General features: G+C 37.4%; 1 protein-coding gene across 1 annotated transcript in view; it reads right to left on the bottom strand.

Annotated features, from left to right (window-relative positions):
* Positions 1–2,442: 2,442 nt before the first annotated feature.
* ngfra (nerve growth factor receptor a (TNFR superfamily, member 16)) overlaps positions 2,443–24,647 on the bottom strand; it is a 33,570-nt gene continuing 11,365 nt past the window's right edge. Inside the window, exons 3-6 of the mRNA XM_038278220.1 lie at positions 22,996–23,358; positions 12,503–12,743; positions 10,080–10,276; positions 2,443–3,549 (exon numbers count right to left, since the gene is read on the bottom strand). Coding sequence (XP_038134148.1) covers positions 3,497–3,549; positions 10,080–10,276; positions 12,503–12,743; positions 22,996–23,358 — 854 coding nt within the window. The 3' untranslated portion in view covers positions 2,443–3,496. The remainder of the gene's footprint in view (positions 3,550–10,079; positions 10,277–12,502; positions 12,744–22,995; positions 23,359–24,647) is intronic.

Here is a 24,647-nt window from a genome sequence, read left to right on the forward strand (position 1 = left end):
GGGGGGTGCTCTGCTGGAGGGCTGATTGAACCATAGGGGGGTATCGGAGGAAGTTGAGTTAAATGTATTTTTTTCTCTCTCCTTCAAATCAACTCTCTGGTCACTCTTACCAAGTGCACAAAAGTCTCCTTTAATGTCAGTGCCACAGCAAAGATCAGGATGAATCAGCCGGGCTCTAAATGGAGGAGTGAATCATACACTTTACTCTGCGTGCATGGTCACGTGTCTAAAACCACATCTGCAACAGAGCTGCAAACTACAGCCGACTTTTGTTGGCTTCCATTTATTACGCTGTAGTGATTCATGAATCAAAAGTGAGGAGACTAGGAAGTTTAATTGTCTTTGGGTGTTTGTGACTATGTGATTGATCCATGCAGTGCCACACAGGATATAATGACTCATTTTCACTGTTTTCTTCCCGCTCCAAGAAATTTCCTACCTATCACTCAACACTACAAGCACAGCTAACAAGGAAAAACTTTTGTTTCTGCTTTTGTCTATGTTCCTACTCTTGCTTAGATTCAAATGACAATACAGATACCTCTTGGATTATGTGAAACTGCCTCCAACCAAAATTTCAAATCATTGGAATTCTATCCTAAGAATAAGAAACATAATAAATCAGTTTAACATTTGTCATTATGGTATATTGACGTATTTATTTTTTGAACAATAGCAGTCTACCTACTTCTACTTCAGTCTGCCAATCAAACAACTAACGTATTACATATAACAAGACGACCAGTCTACTCATTCAAGTTGCTGCAATTTACATATTTTGAATTTATAAAAACATTTTTTTAAATCTTTATTACCCAAAAATACTAGGTCTATAGACAGGCACACATTCAAATTATACATATGGGTTAGCTGCAACCTGCTTACCCTACTTACATAGTAAACAAGGTGGAAATCACTGCGACTTTTTCGATTTAGCTCGCTACAGAAGGTCAATTTTTTAGGGAAGCCAAGGTATGCATAATATTACTACACAATGACATTCTATGTTCTTTAAATAAATATGCATTACAGCTGGAGTGTTTAGGTAGGGTAATGGGATGTTATTGTGAGCCTAACATGCTAAAACTTTTGAGCAGTTTATAAGTATTCGTCCCTTTACAGATTTCATCTTTCAACATTTGTTTCTGAGAAACTAGTAAACATCAAGCAACTTTAACAACATAAAAAGGTATTTTTGTTTTTTTTCTGCCGGATTTTATTGAAGGGGATGTTTGATTCCACAGAGCTGGAAGTGAATGAACAATTAGAATAAAACAGACGAAATTTTAAGGGGCAAATACTTTTTTTTTTTTTTTTTACAAAAGCTGACCTTTTAAAGGGAAAATCTGTTATGAATGGAGGGCCTATGAACTGTGCCTCGATTAAAAAAAAATCCTGAAATGATCTAAAAGCAGATAGACCTACCAGCTGTAGTTGGAGCAGGCTAGACTAGCTAAACCCCCAAAAATACTTAATAAATTAATAACATTTTTAAACTAGATTTCTCTTTCTCTTTTTCCATCATCTACTTAATTTGTTGTAATTTAATTACAGTTTATTCATTTGCAGTCCATTAGCTATACGGTTAATGAATTGAGAACCAACAAAATCTTAACTATAAATGTTTATGTCTATATGAATAAGCATCTAATGCAAAACAGTTCAAAATATAGTCTACATGAAGTCTACATGAACTTCTAGGAAGTCTTTAGGTCTTAGCAGGTTTTAAAGTTCAAGAAGTCCATTTTATCAGGGGCTTCAGTGCCGCCAGCTGATTCAGGTAAGATATTAACCATTTGTTATTTCCATAGAAACACAATAAAAGAGGGCAGTTTGTGTTCAAAATATGTTTTCTTCTCTTTTAGGGTCAAAACCTGCTATATGGGCCAGCAGAACATTTTGCTTTAGGCTATTACCAAAATGCATGTAAAGAATTTTCACTAATAAAATCAATAGAGTCATTGCAAATAAAAAATCCAAGTACTAATCAATAGTTTATTTAATGTTCACTTAATCTCAGTTCTACTACAACTAGTTATATCCTGAGAATCTATTTGCTGCTTTAAGCAAGAATGCTGTGAAGCTCAGCTACAGTATGTGTCTTTTACATGGTGTCTAAGCTTACTTTTATAGTTTCTGCAAACAGCTGGAAGAGGGGGAACATGGATAAGGCAATCCATAATAAAAGATTCCAGCTAACCTTAAAAGTAAGCCTGGACTAAGTGCTTAAATTAAACTGAGAAATGCGGGTATCAGTGGGTTCTGACTTAGTAGAAGAAAGGATGATGCCACACAGAAGTTTCAGCAGGAACGGCAGAGCAAGCAGGGTAATTGAAGCAAAACCCTGAGGTAATTACTACCTGCCTCCCAGTTTAGCTTTGTTTTGCTACTTTGCAACCCAGCAGAGGCTGTATGCCTTCCTGTAGGTGTGAGTATGTGAAGGCGGAAGTGCCGGCTTCCACTGAGGGGTGTCCCAATTTTTGACTTGATTGTTGATGGGATTTCTTCTGCAGTGTCTTTTTTTTTCCAGTCCCAATCTCATTTGAACAGTTTAATTAGCAGACACTACCCTTTTTTTTCTCTGCAAAAAGGACCCCCCCCCTCCCTTTAATTCCCCGTCAGACAACTCTGGATGAATCAGCAGTGCTCCACAGTCCAGAGATGTTACTCTCATGTTGCACATCCCAACTCTGTAGAGCAAAGTAAAGGCAGCCTGCTTATTCGGACGTGTAACTAAAGCCAAAAAAAGGAACATTAACACAAACATGAGACAGACATGATGAACATGAAGTTGCTGAAATACAATCCCTGGAGGCACTGCAAGAGAGGGAGTTTATATCTTTGATACATAGGAAGAGCTGTCTAATTATTCACAAAAGTTAATTACTGAGCAGGCTAAGTAAGTGAAGCCTCATCAAAACATGAGTCACTTGGATGAGTCCTGATAGCCATTCTCAAACAATGACAAACATTTCATTAAAACTGGTTGTTAAGTGATACAAGAGGAAAAGATTTCAGGAAAAGCAGAAATGAGTCATGGCACCCCTGCTGCTTTTTGTATCGCTGATACCAATAGAGTGATTCCTTTGGAGAAAGAAGGGGATATCTGAGAGGTTGGGGTGTTACGGAATAAAACAAGAAGTTAGAACAACACACAAAAGCATGAAAAATTACATGGTAGCGGATAATGGAAATAAAGTAAAATTGAGAAGGTAAAAGGTAAGTGTGTGTTGAACTGGCAACTCCTATTAACTACGATGCATGTCATTTTACTAGGTCGGTTGATATTGCCAGAGATATTTTTTCCAGGCACGCTTTTAGACAGAGTTTGACTCAACATGCAGGGATGAAGAGTCTCAGAAGGTAGTCCCAAGCATATCGGAAGGTCTGTGTACATTATCCTGCAGCCACTTGAATTATGAATCAACATATGTTTTTACATTCTCTCTGTGGCACCCCCTTCCTTCTGTGTCTAAGCCTTTCTTCCTTCTCATCCTCAGACTTCAGGCGTAGGTGAGTCAGGCTGGGGGCTTCCATCCACCCTCACCACTGCAAAAGAGGAAATGGAGAGAAATACGCCATGAGAACAAAATTCATCACTTGTGCCATCACAGTGTTATACCAAAAGGCTGTCACTTATAAACAAACTCTTCCCAAAAGGGGGCCCTGTGGTGTTATGGATCCATCCGAACCACTTAAACCGAACCCATTAGCTAGCTGTGGATGGGAAACAAATGCTCCCTTTTCCCACAAACCTCTTAACCTGTCGTATATTGAGGGGAGTCAAGGAAACGCCTCAGGAATGCAGCGACGATTCTGAGTGGACCCCAAGTGCACTGTGTGTTTTCTTTCTTTATCAATGCATCTTTGTGTCAGGGAAGAGCAACACAACCAGGCTTATCATTTAAGTTTTTTTTACCCCCCTTCCTGCCAGCATTCCATTAAGCAGCAAAGAAAACTTTCATCCAAACAGATTTTATCTTGATATCTGAACTAATATTAATAAACCTCCTTCCTGTCTGCATCTACAGCCAGCCTGATCAATGATAGACAAGGTTTTCTCCCTCCCAGAACCATTTATTAGTTGGAAATGCATACTTTGTTGGCTGTTATGTTAGTAGTTAGGGAGTGATAATGCACCTCATTTCAAAGACAGCAATAATACTAAAAGCTATACAGATATTAAGATTTAGAATTATATGTTTTTCTTTAAATATTTTAGCCTAATGTAGAACATATTCACACTCCCATGGATTTAAAACAAATGTTAACCCTTCCTCTTTAGTCCTTTCAATTGTCTAACATGCACCTCTAATCTTTAACCTTTTTTATATGCATTTATTTTACTAGAACTAGTTAAAACGTGTTTTTTTGTACATCTAAACTTTATTTTTATTCTGTGCTTTATCTTCCTGTATACAAATAAGTTAAGGACTTTCACAACTATAGCAACAACATTGAATAGAGTTTTAGTTTGGAATTTCCTTAGCATTTTTATCGTGTTAAGTGTGGTGTGTGTGTGTATATATATAAAATGCTTCTTTTTTGGCAGAAATTTGGGGATTTGTTCATTGTACAAAAGCAACTAAAGCTCTCTTTGAGCTCAGGCTAATGCTTACAACTACAACTGCATTATTCCCAGAATATTTTTTTAGAGCTTACAAATACATAATTTTAAGTAATAATTTCATAAATTTTAAGTCTAGACTTAGGCCACTCTTTGCCTAGGCAATTTATGGTGGTATAAACAAAAAAATAATTGATCTCCCCCACAAATATAATTACAGCTTTTAAGTTGAAATGATGTAAAACAGAACAATGGGTATGACACAGTTTTTAGGTAAATCCGGAACCCTTCACTTTAAGAATCCTATTTAGGGATATCTTGAAACCCATATGTACTTCTGATAGTCCTGAAAATACCTTTTCTAATAAGATTAAACTTTATTAATTTAAAATAGAAATGTGTCAGCAAAAGCAATTTGATTAACTGTGTATTTAAGCAGAGCGTAAAGTTACTAATAACGTAAAATATTTCACATTATTGACTCTTTAAATTACCTGCAATACAATGAATGGCAAATGTGCTGAAAAAGTAAACTAATATATGTTTCAAAATATTTTTCTTGTTTTCTTTTTCTTGTGGAAGAAATTGTTATTTCATTTCTGATAAACAGAATATTTTTTAGATGTTTATATCTTCTTTTATCTCTTTATATAGTAAACATACAGCCTGTGGTGGGCTTTTATTTATTTATAGAGGAAAATCTCTTGAGACTAAAAGACTTAGGAGACACCTTTTACATACATAAACTGCAAAAAACTGTTATAATACTAGCATAAAAACAATAATACAACTAGAAATAATACAAATAATAAACCATTGGCTTTGGAGGGCTACTGGCCCTTTCATGCTTTGCTGCTATTGGTCTGTGCTATAATCAGTGTTTGAATCTCACATAATTAAGGATTTTATTTTGGAATCTAAAGAGTGAACTACAAATTTAGCTTTAAGGAACTGTTACACAGGATCATATGATTTGATTTGATTATTTGCTTAAAATTTTGACTTTAAGAATATTGGGTAAGATAATAACTGTACTTTCCCGAGGTACTTTCCGATGGTTATTACATGAGTACAATTTGCCAGGGACGATTGTTCCTTGTAATTACAAAGGAAAAGCTGTGTCATCATTCTTGGGAAAAAGTTGAGCTTGCTTCCAGTGAAGGATGGATTTCACAAGGGCTCTGTCTCATATAAAGGTGCCCTGAACCAATTACCAGGCAAGACTGAAAGACCAATAGTGAGAGCCGGCTCATCTAGGTTCTCCAACAAAAATGTGAGGTTGCTCCCTGTGGGCTGATGATCAGTATTACCAAGGTATCTATCCCTCCTGAGTGTCGTAGTGAAGGAGGAGCTGAGCCAAAAAAGTAAATCTTTCGATTCTCTGGTCCTTCAGCTGTTGTCATGGGATCTATATCATATCTCATGACCATATGTTAGATCTCTGATATCTCTGATATCTCTGAGATCTCCTCATCAGATAATCAGAAACAATTAGCATTCTTCACACTATGAAATCTCTGTTTTTATTGGTTTTGATCAAGAAATCTATTAGATCTATCGCAGGGAATGCAGAATCTGAAGGTAATTATTTTTTTTAAAGTGACTATTTAATACTTTACATTAAATATATTTGCAAAGAAGAAGCCTTATGATAAAAAAAAAGTCTTTAACACAGAAGTTATGAGTCACCTCCAGTGTATTCCTGAAACTGTATTAGTAGTTTTGCCAGGAGATGTCTTTATTTTACAGTAACTTACAAATGTATAATCTTACAGGATGTGATAGAGCCCCTGCTTGCAGATCAGATTCTGAAACTTAAGCGTAAATGTAGGGTGAGACTCTTCTGTGTTTCCTTAATAGATGCTGACTGTGGATCTTAAATTAAAGTACACTCCCTTTATGTTAAATATTTCAAGCCTTAGATAAGTTCTAGAGCTTTAAGGATAATCTAAACTCTACACTGTCGTTATCAAAAGCTTTCAAATTGTTTTCTATTTTGACATTTTTTCTTGCTTGCTGAGGTCAAATATTGTGAAAGAAAGCTTAGTAGAGCATTAAAGCAAGGCAGAGACTCTTGCTTAAAATTTAAACACCATCTATATGCATGACTGAGAGGGTGAGGAAGCAAAGGAGGGTGTGAGGGGTAGGGACAGATGGTTCTTTGATGAGCTGACAGAAATGAGGCCAAGCACCCTTCGTGAAGGATCTCTCACCCTTCACCAGTGACTCATGGAGGGAATACCCTTTTCTGAAAGTTGTCAGTCACACAGAGGGACATTTTCCCTGCTCCATTTCTTTTCATAAAAGCTTATTTAAATGTGATGAATGGAACTGCTCCCATTTCCTTTACCCAACAGCAAAATATGGTTCACTGTAAAAGGAACCCCCCAGTGTGTATAATGGATTTCCAGAGCAAATTACGTGAGCCGCCCTCCCAAGTGTTTTAGTCGATATTTGCTGCTGAGGAATCTACAGCCATCTTTATATTAACATTCCCTTCTTTTTTATACTGTTCTCACACAGACAAGTGGTGAAAAAGACCAATTATCAGCTGCTAAACACAAATGCTACATCCGATTTGGAAGTCAAAGAGGCCAGGCCTGGATCCCATCTCGTAACACCAGCTAATGAGCCGGCGAGTTAACGAGAGGACAGGGTTAACCAGTCAGACATTGTTTTAACCAGTGCCAAATTTATCCTCTAATATAAATTCCTTTGTTGTTTCCCTTTTTTCATGTTGACTTAAAGAAAGGACGGACATTTCTTTTTAGACAAAACACGAACATGAAACCCTTACTGAGGCTCAGTTTAATGGGCTGGATGTCTATTTAAACTGCTTAAGTTGTTATTATCATATTGTCTCAGTGTGACAAGTTTGTATTGGAGTTCTGGATGGCTTGAATCAAACAAATACATCATTTTAAAATGATGCTTTTGTTTTAAAAACAATGGCAAGCATGACTGTGTTTTATTTATAATACACACTTTCAGGATTTGCATGATTCTCTATGTAAAATATGATGATTTTGCCCTTTAACCTTTTAAGCCCAAGAGGTTTAATAAGCAATTTTCACCTCAATATGCACAAAATAATTAAATGAAGAATAGCTCCACAAACATCCGGCATAAATATAACCTTTTGGTACCAGTAAGATATAAAATAACCTTTTCCTGTGCAAACACTATCAGAAATGTTATTTTGTCCGGTTCTTTTTTTGGTGAAATACAGATAATGTAAAATCTTTTTTTTTTTTTTTTGCCTTGCCTACAGCTTTTTTTCTAAAACAAATTAGAAGACACTTTATTGTTTTTATAAACATTTCTAGTATTGCAGCAATAAAAATGGATGGAATCAGTTGAAGCATGTTTGTTTTTAAAGATTTAGGTGAACAGTGTACCAGACACAATTGGTACAGTTGAGCCAAATGTGTTTTCATCTGATTTAAATTTCAGAATCTATGGAATTATATTCATGCTGTATATCATCAACTGTGTCCAGAACAGTTCATAAAGCAAATTATGTAAAGCAACTGTGACTACTTTCAACCTCTGTTACACACGGACAATTCATCACCTCACATGATAGGAAAAATACATGAGATAAATCATTGACATGGAATGATTGTCTACTTTCCAAGGATATAAGCCATTAGGGGCTGAAAATGAACTTATCTGTGTCCTGAAGAGTCTGCCATGATTGATACACCAATGCATGGCATCTTCTTTTTAAAGACCTCCAAAACTGAAAGTAGTTGGGAAACTAAGCTACAACAATTTGTTTAAGGGGCCATGTCACATACTGTATGTTCATCTTATAACCAAAACAATATGCCAACTGTGAGTTCTGATAGTGTTTCCTTGGTTCTTTTTTAGCCTGAAAAAATAAAAAATAAAATACTGCACAAGATATGATCCCCAGAACATTATATTTTATTCAAAATACAACTCAGATCTTTCCCTGTCTACCAGTTAAATTCTTTTGTGATTTTTCACACTTGATCTCACACTGTTCCTTTTTTCTTTTCACACTTCTGCTGGGTAAATGCTAAATTGCTTGGCTCCTTGTTTACTTGTTGCACAACGCTGTTCCTTTTTCATGTAGTTTTGTTATGGCTAATAACAAAAAAAGACATCAGTCTTCTAAAGAATGGATTGACAAAGTGTAAACCACTATAATAAAAAGGAATGAGCTAATTGGGCTCCATGATTTCATCAGAAAACCTTGGTATTCAAACAGGGTGACTTAAAATTCAATGCAGTGAGTTTAAATGAAGACATGTTACATAAACAACCCCAAATGAGTGCATATAAGTGAAAGATATTTGAAAGTAAGTCATATTAAGGTTAAATGCTCATTCTCAGAAATTATATAATATTAACTCGAGGCACAAAAGTGACTCTTAAAGAAGCCAAAAAGTAAAGACCGGCGGAGAGATGACTATTCATTGCTTCTCTCTGCTATTATTTGGCACCAAACATCCTCAGAAAGTGGTTTGCAGAGAGATGGGCTTTTACATATGAGTGTTCAGCCTTGTAGCATAATCTTTAATGCCTAAATGACAGAAAGCTAAGAAACTACAGTACAGAAAACTTCATCTGTGTTTATTCCTCTTAATGCACTCCACCAATAGAAGTCAATTGAGTGCATCGTAAATTGCTTTATAATAGATCAGCAAAGTGCATAATGTTGGTTCTGTGCCAGAGTTCATTTAGTGAGTTCAGCTTACAAAAAACCTTTTTCGATTATGTCTGGCTTGATGGCAAATAAGACCTTAAAATACATTCTAACATCCCAAGAGGCAAATATAAACCCGTAAAGACGGATAAAGATCGGACATTGGCACTCTGATCTTGTGCTTATTCATCATCTCTAAAATCTAAAGACTTAAACAGAGATTGTTTCATAATATGTCAAATGTTGATGGTTACTGAGACACCCTACTAACTCCTTTAACTGAACGTCCTCACTCATTTTCTTGGTTTTAAAAAATGTCTTTTGCAATCGCATATATCTCACCAATCCGTCTTTTTAAGCTACATGCTGGAATCAGTTCTGCCCTTCGATGATATATTCTGTTCGACCTTAATCCTCCCAAAGGAGAACATCTTTACTCAGAGGAAAAGGTTTAGTCAACGCGGAGAAAGCCAAAGCCCATCTTAATGGGATATCTTAACTTGATTGATGACACTTTATTTGCTTTCTTTAATATCACAAAGTAAACAGGAGATGTACTCATCCTGTAGTAAGCCTGGATTTCTAGGAGGAAATGTCAGATATTAAAAAGTGAGGTTGAACTTCCAGCCCATTTATTTTTTGAAACATAGCCAAACAACTATCAGCATTCAGTGTCCAAGCAAAGACAAACAGGTTTTCCAACCTAATTAATAGAGCATCAGTCCAAGCTAAGCGTAACAACTCAATTTTAGGATACCTTTATTTGGCTTTCATCTAAGTACCTGTAAATACGGTCTCCTTCATGGAAATGTTTTGGTGCACAATATGAAAGCTTACCTATTTGCTCCTGTGTATGTGAGCGTGACGGCTGATGCTGGGTTTCAGCCTGTGTGTGCTGCTGCTCCTGCAGACTCTGAGTGTCCACTGAGATGCCGCTGTCGCTGTGCAGCTTCTCTCCCTCCGGTGTTACCATCTGGGTGTTTGTAGCGGCACGGTTATTAGCTGCTTGCTTGTTTTGCTTGCAGCTATTCCACCTGTGAAGAAAACGAATATGAGGTAGCACTTAGTTCATTATAAGATTTGATTAAGATCCTTTTAATTTCCCGAGTTAAGTCATGGTTTTTTCCTAGACTTTACAAACAAAATTCTCACTATAGAAAACACTTGTATTGTTTGTGTAATTTAACACAGTAAAATTGAACTTTTTGCATAAAACTCTGATATACCGTAGTGACTTCTATAGGCAAAGAAGTAGTTGGCAAGCTATTCATTGTTGAAAAGATTTCCAGATTTTTTTCTCCTCTTTTTTATAAAACATCACATTATCTGAGAATGAGATTTATATGTACTCCTTGAATAACTGTGTTGACCTAAAAATATCTTTGAATTCTGGGAATTTTCAACCATTAGTTATGTTTGCTTGGAAATAAATGGGTTATAACATAGAGCCTAACTCGCATACACAAACAGCACAGACATATCGTTTGGGTGAGAAACATTGCCTTTCAAGGAGTAATATCTCAATGTGATTGCCACAGCTCCACAACCAAATAAACATATTTCCCATTACTTATGTAACAGTGCCCAATTTTTTAATGTGTATTTGTTATTCAACAACAGAGACAGCAATTCTAGCCGACAGAATCAGATATCACTTTCCCCAGAGACCCTGTTCAGCTCAACTAGCAGTAGTTCAAGGTTTTTTCAAGGCCAGAGGGGATGTAACGTTTCTCCATTTAGTTATTTTTATGTGTCTTATAGCCAGACAAAGTTTTTAAGGCACTTCTACCTATTATTAAAAGGTGCCTGGAGAGTCTCCAATGAAAGGTGCCAAGAGGCCTACTTATATGATGCTTTAATCAGCCGAACTGACTGTTATCGATATCGAGCTGTCCCTCAGCAAATAAAACTCTTAAGGCCAATTTGTACTTCTGAAGCATAGCCTCTGCAACCATCAAATCTGTCTCTGTGTGTGACCACGCCCCCCGCCCAGAGGCTCTGCAACCGTCGTCGTGCACTTCAAAAGAATTCTGACTACTCGTGGGACGGTCACAAAACTGCGCAGACCTCAAGCGGAAGTGCGCAGACAAAAAGCCACTGTGATTGGTCCTTAGTATGCCTTTCAGACTGTCTGTGTGGTCAATCTTCTCGATTTTGTGCACCATTTTTAAAAACCGAGGAGTAATAACAACAATGCATAACCACAACGAAAGGTTGATCCAGGAGGTTCAGAACTACAACCACTTGTAGGATGCCTCAGACATGTTGGTTTGGAAAATAAACACTCCCGCCAGTGCCGCCGAAGAAGTTTTTATGACCATCCACCGAAGTTCTCGCAAGTTCTTAAGTTCTTAATAAGCTCCCCCTAGCGCTTTGGCCGGAAACTGCTGTGCTTCCTTAGAAATTCCAGACCAACACTGCAGGAGTATACCAGCAGAAAATGGTTTGCGACCATATGCATTCGATGTGTGCAGTTGCAGAAGTATAATCTGCCCTTTACTCTGCCACTAACAAAGAGATTGAACACCTGAGGAAAGACCATTTCAAGCACTGATAACAAGGCTGTCCTTTATGTAATAGTATTTAAATGTTTTTTTTTTTTTCATTGAGATTGTGGCAATAAGCAAAAAACTAATTATGAAAAAGATGTTAGTAAAGATGCTTTTGTTTTTTCTTTTGTGTTACCATGCAGAACTTTAAACGTTTATAATCCTGCTTCCTACTGTTACTTTAAAAAAAGTCGACAATAAAAATTTAGGTAATTTGGAATAAAACAGCGCACTTGTCTGTTGTCAAACTCTGTATTTTTATTTTGATGTGCATGACAAAGGGAACACACATAGCAGATGTTTCTAGGACTCACATTTCCCTTGGCTGGCACATTTCAAACAATCAATGCATCTAATCAGCTTGTCTACTTGCTTCAAATGTGCCACAGTCTGAATTTGTATCCGTCTGTAGGATGGATTTATTTTTGCAGCAATGTGTCCTCGGTGTGTTCTCTGCAATGCATTAGGTTTGGTTTCGTGTTTCTTTAAGTAAAACCTTATTTGAACTAGTTTGAAGAAACTGATCAAAGCCAAATCTGGACTGAATCTATTTTTTTTAATTATGATATTTTTACTAAATATTTCCCAGTATAAGATCCAAGCTAAAATGGGACACTGATCTTCATAACTGTACAGCCTTCATAGCACAGATGTATTGTCTAAGGTACCATGTTGTTGCTGTTATTTAGCAAACAAAAAATTTTGACTCACCTCTTAAACACAATGTAGGCCACCAAGCCACCAGCGGCCACCACAGCAGCCAGGATTGAACAGTAAATAGGGATGAGGTTTTCATTAAGGTTGCGGCCAAGAAAGTGAGGACCACGGCCGCTAGACGTGGTTGTTTCTTCACTCGGCAATGGGCTGGTGGAGGCATCTAGGAAGGGGTAGTCAGGGTAGGACGATGCAAGCGGATCGTCCGAGGTAGGGGTGTATACAGGAAGGTTTGGATCTGTATGGAAGAAAAGAAAGAGGAAAGGTATTAATCAAAGTTTAGAGCAATTAATTTATTACAACTTACACAGCGGCTACCTGGTAAAGATGTGTAAAATTTCTTTGAATTAGAGCCTGAGGATATGATCAAATGTTACATATGAATATAATTTGGTCGCAATAATATTAATCCAATATTGATATTAAAAATATAAAAGCCTCAGAAAAACTGACAATAAAGCCCACATTGATGCCTGTACAAGCTTCTGAACTTTATCATGCCATGAAACTCCATATAGCATATTTGAAATTATTGCTCAAATAAAAAGAAAAAATAAACACCTAGAACTATTTTTTGGGAGCAACAAGCTCAACAGAAATATATATATTCCTCAGTCCATGCCTTTTTACTTCTTTGCCCTCTTTATGTTAAAGAAGACGAACACACCTTAGCTGAAAAAGTAGGTTCGCAAATCACTATAATAAATTAGCAAAACAACAAATAATAACTAATAACTAGCTCTAACAAACTAAAAATCACAAATTAGTTTGCAAAAATCTAACTTTTGATAAACCCTTATTAACAATGGAGGCAGCACTTCACATTAAGTGGAGCTGTCCTGTTGTCGAAACAGAGTTTGTGTGCCAACAATTGTTCTACAATCACCACCATTCCCCACCAACAAACAAATGAAAGGCTTGACTTTAAAAAAAATAAAACAATACAAGTTTTAATTTTTTGTTGTTTTTTCCAGGCCCTTTTAAAATCTTTATCAGAATTTAAGCAGATCTACAATTATTTCAGAAATTCCACCGCATGTTTCCCAGGAACACAAATAAAGAGTTCCTAAAATTCCTTATCTTCTTGCATCTTTATCTGATATTACTTGCCAATGAAGAGGAGAGCAGTTTAATATCCATAATAATGTAATGAATCCCATACTAACATGTTTATATTTTCTTTTTAATCAACATTTGTTGTGAAACAGAAATCTTGTTTTGATGACACGCTGCAGAGAGCTTGTTGACTTGGTGCTGATTAGTCCCCAACCAGATGTCTGATGCACTACACACATGCAGCAGCTGCTTCTGATAGACAGATGGATCTGGATAAGTCGCTGTGTGCAGGAAGAAGGAATGTTTCTCAGCACCAACAGGAAGGAGGGGGTGGTAAATTTATGACATCCACCAGACCAGACCTGGCATGGCCCATGAACACCAGGTTTCTTCTCATGATGTCTGGACTTTGCATGGCATTAAGGCCATATGTATCCTTGAAGAACTGAATGCAGGGCTTTATGGAGGTCATCTTTTTGATCGAAGCCTCTGCTAAGACCGGAGATACTGGCAGATCACTGTGCTACTGAAGGGGTCTGGTTTCTGTCATTGCAAAGCCTGCAAAGATGTCAGTTTCATAGATTGTCCTATTTCCTCTTTCTCTCTGTTCTCCTTTAATGACTCAAGTAATTTCCCATCTTAGTGTCGCAACCCTCCCACACCGATAGTCATTAGTCCTAATCAGTTCTTTCCTACAGTAATGTTATAGTGCTCACCATTTCTGAAACACGTCTAGTAACTCTGCTGTAATTCTGTCAGATGGCTGCAAAGTTCCCTTGATTATTTATCTTAAACTTCTTTGAGCTCAGCTGACAGTCGGGGAAAGTGAATGTGAAGCCTGGTTCAGATCTGAGCCTTTCACTCCCAGCAGAACCTCGGGCTGCTCCTCATTAGCTTTGTACTGGCTCCTCACAGGATTAACCCTGTGGCGGCCCCCAAGGCTTGACTCAAAGCCGCAGACTGGGGGACTCCGCCCTCAATGCTTGTCGGTTTGTTAAGCATTATTAGGGCTATTTAACAAATTTTAATAACTGGTATACGTCATGCAATAAGAGCATTATTTAATTATTTTATGCATATTTCATGCAATAAGAGCATTATTTCTGTGTTATAGTTTTATCATTTAGCATCAGTGGAATGAGGCCTTAGTATTTAAAACGATTGATTTAAAATGCTTTGGTTTTTTATTAATTTTCACATTAATGATTATTATTAGGAGTATCTTGCCTCAGTCTGGTTAAGATGATCCCAAAATCTTGCAAAATTTTCAGAGAATTGAACTAAGAAAAAAATATAGCTAAAATCAGGCTGGTATATTTCTTTCTTTTTTTTTTTATATATATTTATATTTGCTACTGGACCTATAAAAGGTACAGTATGAAGTGGTTTGTGGGGCTTTGCCAATATTAAAAGTTTGATGGAAGACAGAGCCTTTCTGTGCGGCTGGACTCAAAGATTTCAATCGGATGTCGCTAGCTAACTATAAGAGTAACTTCCTCTGCAGTGGAGAAACTGTCCTTTATATATGAGCGAAAATAATTTATTTTAAAAAACAGGTTGACCATGAGTCTTATGGACCTCATTTCACCTCTGTGGTAGAAAAACTTTTCCCTAAAAAAAATTCTAATTCTAAAAAAATATCATTATACCGTCCTCCTGAGTTATTTTTTCTTTTATGCTTTTTTTATATATATATATATATATATATATATATATATATATATATATATATATATATATATATATATATATATATATAAATCCCTAGAGTTTATGAATCCCTAGGTTATAAGACATGTGATGCCCTACTTTTTAGACATATAGGCTGCCATGGGGCAAAAGATTCACAATTAACTTATGCTGACGATACCTTGGTTTTATATATATATATATATATATATATATGGTCTAAAAAATGTAAAAGCAATATATATTGTTTTTCTGTAATACTTTCACTGCAGAATACTATATATGCTAATGAAATAATTTTGTTAGACCTATAGTAATTAAGCAGATTTTTGTATTCACTTTTTCATGTTAAAATGGTCCCCAACACCATGTTGAATTTTAGTAAGTGTGTCATTGTTTTGGTTCTGTTCTACTTTTATCTCTGAGTTTTCATTGGTCTTATTTCCATTTTTGTATTCTAGTTATTTTTGATTGTATTTCAGTGCTTAAATATTTCTTGTTTACCGTCTGATGCCAGTCTCCTTTTCCCTAGATCCCTTCTTGCCTCTGTTCACACCTGCTACCAATCTGCTAATTAGCCTGGTCTTTGTTTCTCTCGGCCATATGATCTCATCCTGCTCAGTCACTCTTTCCTTGTTTGTCGTCACTTCTTTGCCCCCTTGATGTAACTATTTCTTGTCTTCAGTATTTTTGGATTTCTGTGGCTTTCTGTTTTTAGATTTGTACTTCTGTTACCTTTTTTTTGTTATTAAATCTTCAACAAACCACTTCAGATTTTGTGTCTACATTTGGGTCCTGTCAAACCTCTACTTGACAAAGTGTGTGTTTGATTTTTAAAGCAGAACCTATTCAGTGTAAGATTCAAAGGTCAAACCCAGAGAGCAGACACTTATTTCATTTTGTTTGATATATCCTTTCCTCTTTAAATGTGTTTCTGCTCATGTAAATTGGCATCAGATTAAATCTCTTGCAAAATAACAGAAAAAAGTGTGTTTTGAGGAATGTGTCCTTGTTTTTTCCTATATAAGCATCATATGTTTGAGAGTTTGCCAAAATCGACAAAATGTTTTACACATTAGCATGAAACATCATCCTTGAATAGAGTCTGAGAAATTTTCTCCAGTTCTCATCTAAAATAGAGTCCCACCTTTTTTGTATAATAACTGAATGGAATGATTATTAATGTGATATAATTGATTACTGTGAGGACTGATGCATAAGAGATATATAGACTTAGTGGACCATTACAGCTGCAGTCTGCACTTAGTCTCCCATTTTACTGACAGATAGGAAAGCTTCTACTCATTGATTTGTTGCATAATTTACAAATGGCTCTACATTAAATAGTCCAATGGGATCATAAGGGAGGGTTTATGTAGACGTGTATTTCAAAGTTTCTGTTTGTAATTAATTGTGCATGTTGTAAGTCCTGTCAGCTTAGTGTTGATGGGGCAGTCTAAGCTCATATAAGGTGGTTTAGCTTTCTGAGTAGGGGAGGACATCGCTCACAAGGCAAAAAGTCAGCACATGTGCATGCCATACTTAGAAACATGCAGAATGCAGTAAGCTATTTACAGCTATAATATTGATTTGACTCTGTCTGAAAGGAGGGGTTGTTTAAAGAAGTCGAAACATGGGCGTCTGTATTACATGCATTTCTTGACCTTTCCTCGGATGTAGTCAGGTTTCCTCAGCTCTGCCATATATCATCCTGCTAATGCCGCTCTGGGTAATGGTATTAGCAATGCAACATGAGCTTGCAAATATAATAAATTGTGAATGGATGGTGTAAAAAAAAAAGATGTGAAGGTGTGCAGAGAGTCTAACCTTATGCAGAGTTTGTGAGAGAACTTCCTATCTCTTTTTACAGTATGTGATTTTTCTCATCAGCTGATCATCTAGCATTCTGACAAACACTCAATATTCCTTCTACAGCTGAGCCTGTAAAAGTCTTGATACATCCCTTATTCATTTAAATTCTGTTTATTAGCAGCCAACGTTTTTAACCTTTTAAACTGATTTCCATCAGGGAGTCTTTAGTCTTTCTAAAGCTTTGTTTTTTTAAATGTCGAACGCAATACATTTTGGTGAAGAAGGACTTTCTATGTTTAGCTATTTAACTTTCACCTATCAAAGGGTGAATCCCAGCAGAACAGAGGAGGTTTGCCCCCTTAATTAGAATTAGAGGCTGAAAAGAAAACTGGATTGGGGATAATTTTTGCCTCAGCTAACAATGTCGCTAGAAGAATATAATAACCTAAGAAACTGTTTTCCCCACAAGCCAGAATCTGTCATCTTATTCATTGCTTGCGATTCAGCAGCAGGCTAAAGGCCTATTTCCATTGCTGAAATGCAAAATTAGAAGAAATGTTTAAGAGATACTGCTATTTTTTTACATGCAAGATTCAACAGCTGTTTATGACGCTAGCAAACAAATTTAGGGTGTTTAACTGTATTTATTCTTCAACACCTGCCAGGGTTGGAATGAATTAATATTCTTTTTGTCAAATAACAAAAAAGAAGTAAATTATATTATTATGTTTATTATGTATCCTCCAGACATCAAAACAACTACAAACTGCTATTGGTTGTGATTTATTATTTCATGAAAACTTGTAAATTATAACGTGAGTGCAAGAGTCTGCTTCGTTTGTGGTCACAAATTTTTTTCTTTTTGTAAAAATAAATAACTGTACGCTGCAGTTTGTAGAACTGTTGCCTAGCAGCAAGAGGGTGCTGGGTTTTTCTGTCTGTAATTTGCATGTTCCCCCTGTGCACATGTGGGTTCTCTCCAGGTACTCTGGCTTCCTTCCACAGTCCAAACTCATAACTGGTAGGTTGATTGGTGGCTCTAAATTGCCCTTAAAAGAGACTGTGTGTGTGCATGAACGGCTTAGAGAATACCCTATCTTTCGTCCAATGGCTGCAGGAGGTAGGCTCCAGCCCTTGATAACTCTAAAAGACACGTGGTAGAAGATGGAAGGATGATATTAGTTTAACAGGAAGTTGAGTTAAATTGGTAATAGATGATTAACGATGAGCAAAACCGCCCTAAAGCACACTCTCTGTCATGTTTAAAAACTGGCAATGGGTAACCCTGTGTCAGACTGCTATTGTTGTATTCTAAGCTTATGTATTTCTTGCACCTGCATAGTTTTCAAGTGACGTTTGAATTACAACAGGGTTTACAGTATAAACCCTGTTGTATGTATATATATATATATATATATATATATATATATATATATATATATATATATATATATATATATATATATATATATATATATACATATGAGTTCGACTCCCGGCATGGACATCCAGGTGGACCCTTAGCCAAGGTCCTTAGTGCTTAGTGGCCTACCTCAGGCATGAGTGAAACCGCAAATACAAGAGCCATACCGGGTCGGCGACGGGAACTACTGCCACTATACAAGCAACCCCAGTGAGAAAGGTTACATGCAGAGATTATGGGATATATGGATGCTTCAAAAACATCCTACTTTAGGACAATGACCCTAAACACACCTCCAAATTGTGCAAGAACTATTTAGAGCAGAAGCAGGCAGCTGGTATTCTATCGGTAATGGAGTGGCGCGGTCACCAGATCTGAACCCCATTGAGCTGCTGTGGGAGCAGTTTGACTGTATGGTACGCAAGAAGTGCCCATCCAACGTATCCAACTTGTGGGAGCTGCTTCTGGAAGCGTGGGGTGCAATTTCTCCAGATTACCTCAACAAATTAACAGCTAGAATGCCAAAGGTCTACAATGCTGTAATTGCTGCAAATGGAGGATTCAACACAAATCCTTCGTCATCTTTACCGTCGACATGCTGCCGCCATGTCCTAAATTCCTCGTTTTCCCTACCTTTTTCTCCGCCACCAGTTTCTTTTCCGAACATGTGGCTTTACAATCAACTGAAAGCACTTCCACGCAAACATGCGGACCCAGTTATATCTGACGAAATTGTATAATTCTTTTTTTGTTTTTTGTTAATAAAGCATTTTAAATACCACTGTAATCACATTTTATGAATTTTAAGGCCTTAATTTAGAAAATAATAATTTGACCCCTTGCTGCTAATGACGGAAACCCATCAAGATGAATGAGCTCTTTTATGACTTCCTAGACAGGATGTCCCTCGTTGTTATCTATACAGATTGATATTAAAACAAAAAAAACGCTGGCTAAAGTTGACCTACACCCTGCTCCCTGAAGCATGATTTGCAGCCTGCTATAAATTATTGGGATCTTGACTATGTCTTTATAATAAGCACAATGACCGGACAAATAGCAAACATCCTAAAGATAAATAAGAGAGTGCATCAGAGAGTTTGGAGGGCTCTTCGTTGTTTACACATTAAAAAATATATTAAATAAGATATTAAACTGCTTATTAGACACATAAAAAGAGGAAACATTGCCTGAATGCAGTATTATGCTGAGATTAATTAAAATTTTGCACATTAGTGTAAATACTTGCACCAACTCACACCTCAGGGCTTCTTGTTTGCCATCTCTGTTGCACTGAATTCACTGGTCTCCTCCCAGCATGTTTCAGACAAGCTTGAGTCAAAACAGAAGGTTAGAGCTCAGGATGCTGCATCTTTATTACCACTCTATGACTTTTATATTTCTCCAGCTGCCTGCAGACCTAAACACAGGCCTGAGGCTGCAGGCGCTCCGTACTCCTTCTTCTCAGCTGGAACAGAGAAGGGGCTTAAAGGTAGCGATTGAACCTTTAACAATCCCAGAACGGCTTCAGCAGGTTTAAAACACTCATGAAACAAAATAAAACTAGCCTGGGATTTTATGAGAGTGGAGCGATGTGGGCAGAGGGGATGTGTTTATTACTGGGGTGTGGACACAAGAGCGAGGAGGAAAATTATTTAATTTTTATGAGCCACTGAGGTCTTTATGGTGAATTTAACCCTGAGGGTCTCTCACAGAGGTTGATGTCTTGGCTTCTGCAAGTTCAGGGTGGAGATGAGCAACTATCAGGCGCAGCGAATATACAAAGACCTCTTTATCAGTCGCCAAACACTCTCCTTCTGTCTCAGCAGAGTCTCTATCACAACTGCCTGGCCTGCGTGCATCTCACACAACACACACTCAGGCTACAAATTATTCAAGTGAGGGCTCTGTCTTCTGTTTGGGAGCATTAATAGAAAAAGTGGAGGGAAGGGCAGACAGAGAGGAAGAGTGTTAGAAGAGAGTCAGGAGGGGGATGCAGATGAACAGAGGAGCTGCTGTAAAGTGCTCTGATTAGAAGGAGTAATTATACTGCAGCGGTGGAAGCACTGAATGCATGGATAGGTTCCATCTCTGCACTAGCCGGTCCACTTGAGGGCCACTGTGGGAAAAGATGGGAGGAGGGAAGGAGGTGATGGACTCTTTAATAAAGAGAAGTCTGGAGTTATCTGTGTTTTCAATCTCGTCTTCTCCTCAGGACAAACACTTCAACACAGGCAGAAAACTTCCCAATGTGACCCAACTGAAACTGAACAGCATCAAAGGTTTCTGAGACCTCCACCGAAAGACTCAAGCGCTTTTCCAATAGCAGATCAGAAAGGTTCACATGTGTGCGACACCCGGAGCTTAATGAAAAATGTAACAGTTAAATTACACTTGGCAGCAGGAAGAGCACACACGTTTCTGTGTCATGTTGGCCCGCTGTCAGATGAATTGAGTCTGAACGCTCCATAAGAGTTTAAAGCTTGTATGACTGAGCATGTGGATGTCCTAAAGTGTGTTTGTGTGAGTGTGTGTGCACTCATAGAGGTCACTCAGCGAAACCTGAGCACGAGCAGAAGAAATCCCAGCACTCATATCGACCCCTTCACCGTAGAATACCAGCACAGCACATATGCTGCGGCTCTTCATCTGTTTTCATCTCTGCTCCATTCTCTTTCTCCACCGCTGTCCCTGCGTTGTGTAATTCACACTTGATAACAGCTGGATACCAAGTGGGGATTTGGGGGGGGTGTGAACACACACCGTGGCTTCTTTTCTACAAGATGTGCAAAGATTAAGAAAGACTCCGGGTTGAGATTAGAAATACTTTTCGTGTTAAAATGGATTCAGAGGGAGGAAGCGAGTCCTAACCTATTTTTGTTTTGTTGTTAGAGGAAAAATACCTCTATCAAGGACCACCATGAAAGTTTGGTAGCACAGTCTCACCATGTGTGTCTGCAGCCATTATCCCCACAGGAACACACTCAATGTAACAGGACTTTCCTTCCATAAGGTCACTTATGATGCCATCTCTAGCATCTACCATTATGGCAGCTATCATACCATCACCATGGATGGAAGGGTCAAAGTTGAGCTGCTTGGGTGGGCCCTAAAAGGACAGTAAAAGGCTGCATTGTTGCTAATGTACATAAATGTTTCGTGAGGTAGGGTCTAAATCTGAAGGCATGCAACATAAACTGCAGTGAGGAGTGAATTAAAGGCTACAAATATTAGGAAAGTATATTTTTTCTTCCTGTACCTCGTGTAAATTTCCAGCTCTTATCTATCAACACCCCATTTCTCAACCACCATTTAGTGCTATTACAGTCAATTAAAACTGGAATTTAAACCATTTATGGGGCATTTTGCATAAAGTGTGGAAAGATTTTCAACAAGCTTGTGTGCCTCATATTCTCCATGAAACTTTCAGCAAATTAGGAGTTTTTTTTATTTATTTAATATTTATTTCATGTGTATAAAAATAAGTATATGTGTATATACGTTTTTTTTCTTTTATCCAAGAAACCAGCTCTGCCACCCAAGAAAAAGCTGAGGTCAATTTCACACCTCCTCTGAACCATGTGAAATTACAGCTTTCTGGGTTCAAGATCTACCTTTATTACTGCACACAAAAAGCTTGCCGCTGTTTTTGTGGGCATGTGGGTTATTGATTGTTTCTGTGTTGACACTGCTGCAGTCTTTGACCTTTTAATGCTAAAACTTTCAACTTCCTGCTGACCAAGCCCGACCTTTAACCACACATGTTCACACAGACGCATGTGGAGGTCGCCCCTGGTGGCTCCAAGTGTGATTGAGAATTATATGAGGCTTCCAACACCGACCCGAAGCAACTTAGAGCACTGTGTGGGCTGGAGACTTTATGTGTATTTTGGCCCAGTTAGCCTAGCATGTGTTAAAAAACAAACCGCCTTATCAGTTAAGCCTATTCAGGCTTGTTGTAACCAAACACTAACATTCAACAGTTAAACAACAGGAAACCTTTTTATTTTCCTGCTTTACCTAAACTCAGACTTGATGCAAACATGCTGCTTTCCTTTTTTACAAAATAAAACACCAACAAACTGGAAAACTAACAGTTCTTTAAAGCTAGAAAGAATAGTTCTGTTTGTGTTGCATGATGTGATATTATTTGGATTTTTCTCTACACCCAGAAGCATGTGGAAGCGCATTGCTGATTATAAAAACAGTGATACAAGGAGAAATGCAAGAATGAGATCACAGGGTTGCATCTTAAAAAATTAATCAATAAACGAATGAGGTAGTCTTTCAGACATCTCCTTAGAAAGAATGGATTCAAAAGATCCAACCCCCTTAAAAAGAGTCATAAAACATCACTTTTACCCCAAATAATAAGATTTGAATCACTTCTAAACCTTAAAAACCTGCTAAAGCAATGCAATTGTATATGAAGTCACTAACTGTAAGTTTTGGAAAGAAGAAATCAAGCAGCTAGTACTTAGAGAGTGACATGACTCTGTGGTAGACTTACTGTGACAGACAGAGTCACTGGTCGGTGTGCACTCAGACACCAGAGTCTCGATATCTTCCTCACAGATGGTACAGGGTAGACAAGGTTCCAGGTGGCTTTCCCGGTCAGAATAGGTCTCATCCACACATTCCTCACACACTGTGTCATGGTAAGCAGAACACTGAGAGAAAACACCCTGTCCCAGTGGGCACACAGTGCACGGCTCACAATTTCCAGAGACACTGCTGAAGTAGAAGTTGTAAGCGCAGACACATTCGGCATTATTGGAGTCGGTGCAGGGCGTATGCATCCGCATCAGTCCGGTACACTGGGTGCATGGTTTGCACTTCTCTGTGAGGCTGTAGTTCTCTGAGTAGGTTTCACCTGCAGATCAAAGGAAAAGTAAAAAGAGACTGTCAGAGGGTAGGGGAGATGTAGACAAGAGTAAAGAGAGCAAATGAAACATGAGAAGATAAAACTGAGATAAATAGTGAATCTAATGGCATTAATCATGTTTCCTGGACATTCATTACGAGGAAGTACACATTGATCTGCTGGGTTCTCCATAATTTGTGTTCCAGGACAAGAAAGGTGCTCATCGGGTAGCGAGTCAAAAGCCTGCGGTGCTCATTATGAAATCGATCTGAATGTGTTTGTGCTGCGTTGAGTAAATGTCTACAGTCTTAGTCATAAACAACAAACAAAACCGAGTATATATGCATAATAATTCAGATTTACAATCGGGAATTAAACATGCCTCAAGTTCCCAATCCCAATCCTCTAATCCCAGGGCATAAATAAATTTGAGTCTAAGTCTAAGTAAGACACTAAAGATGTGAATGCGTCTTTGTGCATACCTTAATAATTTTGCTATCACCCAACTTTCAAAATGTTGTTTTAAACATGTAAAAAAATACCAAAACATAAAAGGCCCCATTTAGGCCAAATGTCCCAAAATATTTACTTCATAAGCAAGAAAACATTAGCAAATCATACATACAGTATGGCTATGAGGAACTATTTCATTAGAAAATGCCAAAATTTGCTGCACTGATAGAAATTTAGATTTTGTAAAACAATGGATATGCAACCAATTCTGTATGAAACATTTTTTGGCAGCAGTAATTTTCACCAAAAAAGTTTTTTAGAGAAGCAGAAGTCAGAGGTAAAAAAATATACTTTAAATCATCTGATTTAGAATCAGTTCATATTTCTATTTTTATGTAAGAAGCCACTCCTGAATAGCCTTTGCTTTTTTGGCATTTAAACAAAAATTTTCTGTATGGCTTGACTGGTAGTAAGCAAAAAAGTACTACATAATAATTTATCCCATAGAGAACCTGAAGGATAACTCTTAAAATATTAGCTAACTGTTATTCCACTATTCTTGGTGATTTGCATATTGAGTGTATGGCAACTACATATATACTGAGTGACTATAACTGTCTTTTAATTCTTGATGAAAGCTGCTGCTAGCAGAGTAACCAGATCATTCTCTGAATTTGGTGTATTTTGTGTTTACTTAAAAAAAAATTACATAAAGTAAACCACAAAAATTAGTTGCTGAGGCATAGAGGTCAGCCAAATGAGCATGTCCCCACTGACACAGGTTTTTTTTCTCTGAATAAAAAACTAATAAAAAAAAGCCAGTAAGTTATTGTGCTGATATATAG

The sequence above is a fragment of the Cyprinodon tularosa genome, unplaced genomic scaffold (assembly GCF_016077235.1).
Source record: "Cyprinodon tularosa strain WSP-4 unplaced genomic scaffold, ASM1607723v1 ctg14, whole genome shotgun sequence".
Taxonomy (NCBI): domain Eukaryota; kingdom Metazoa; phylum Chordata; class Actinopteri; order Cyprinodontiformes; family Cyprinodontidae; genus Cyprinodon; species Cyprinodon tularosa.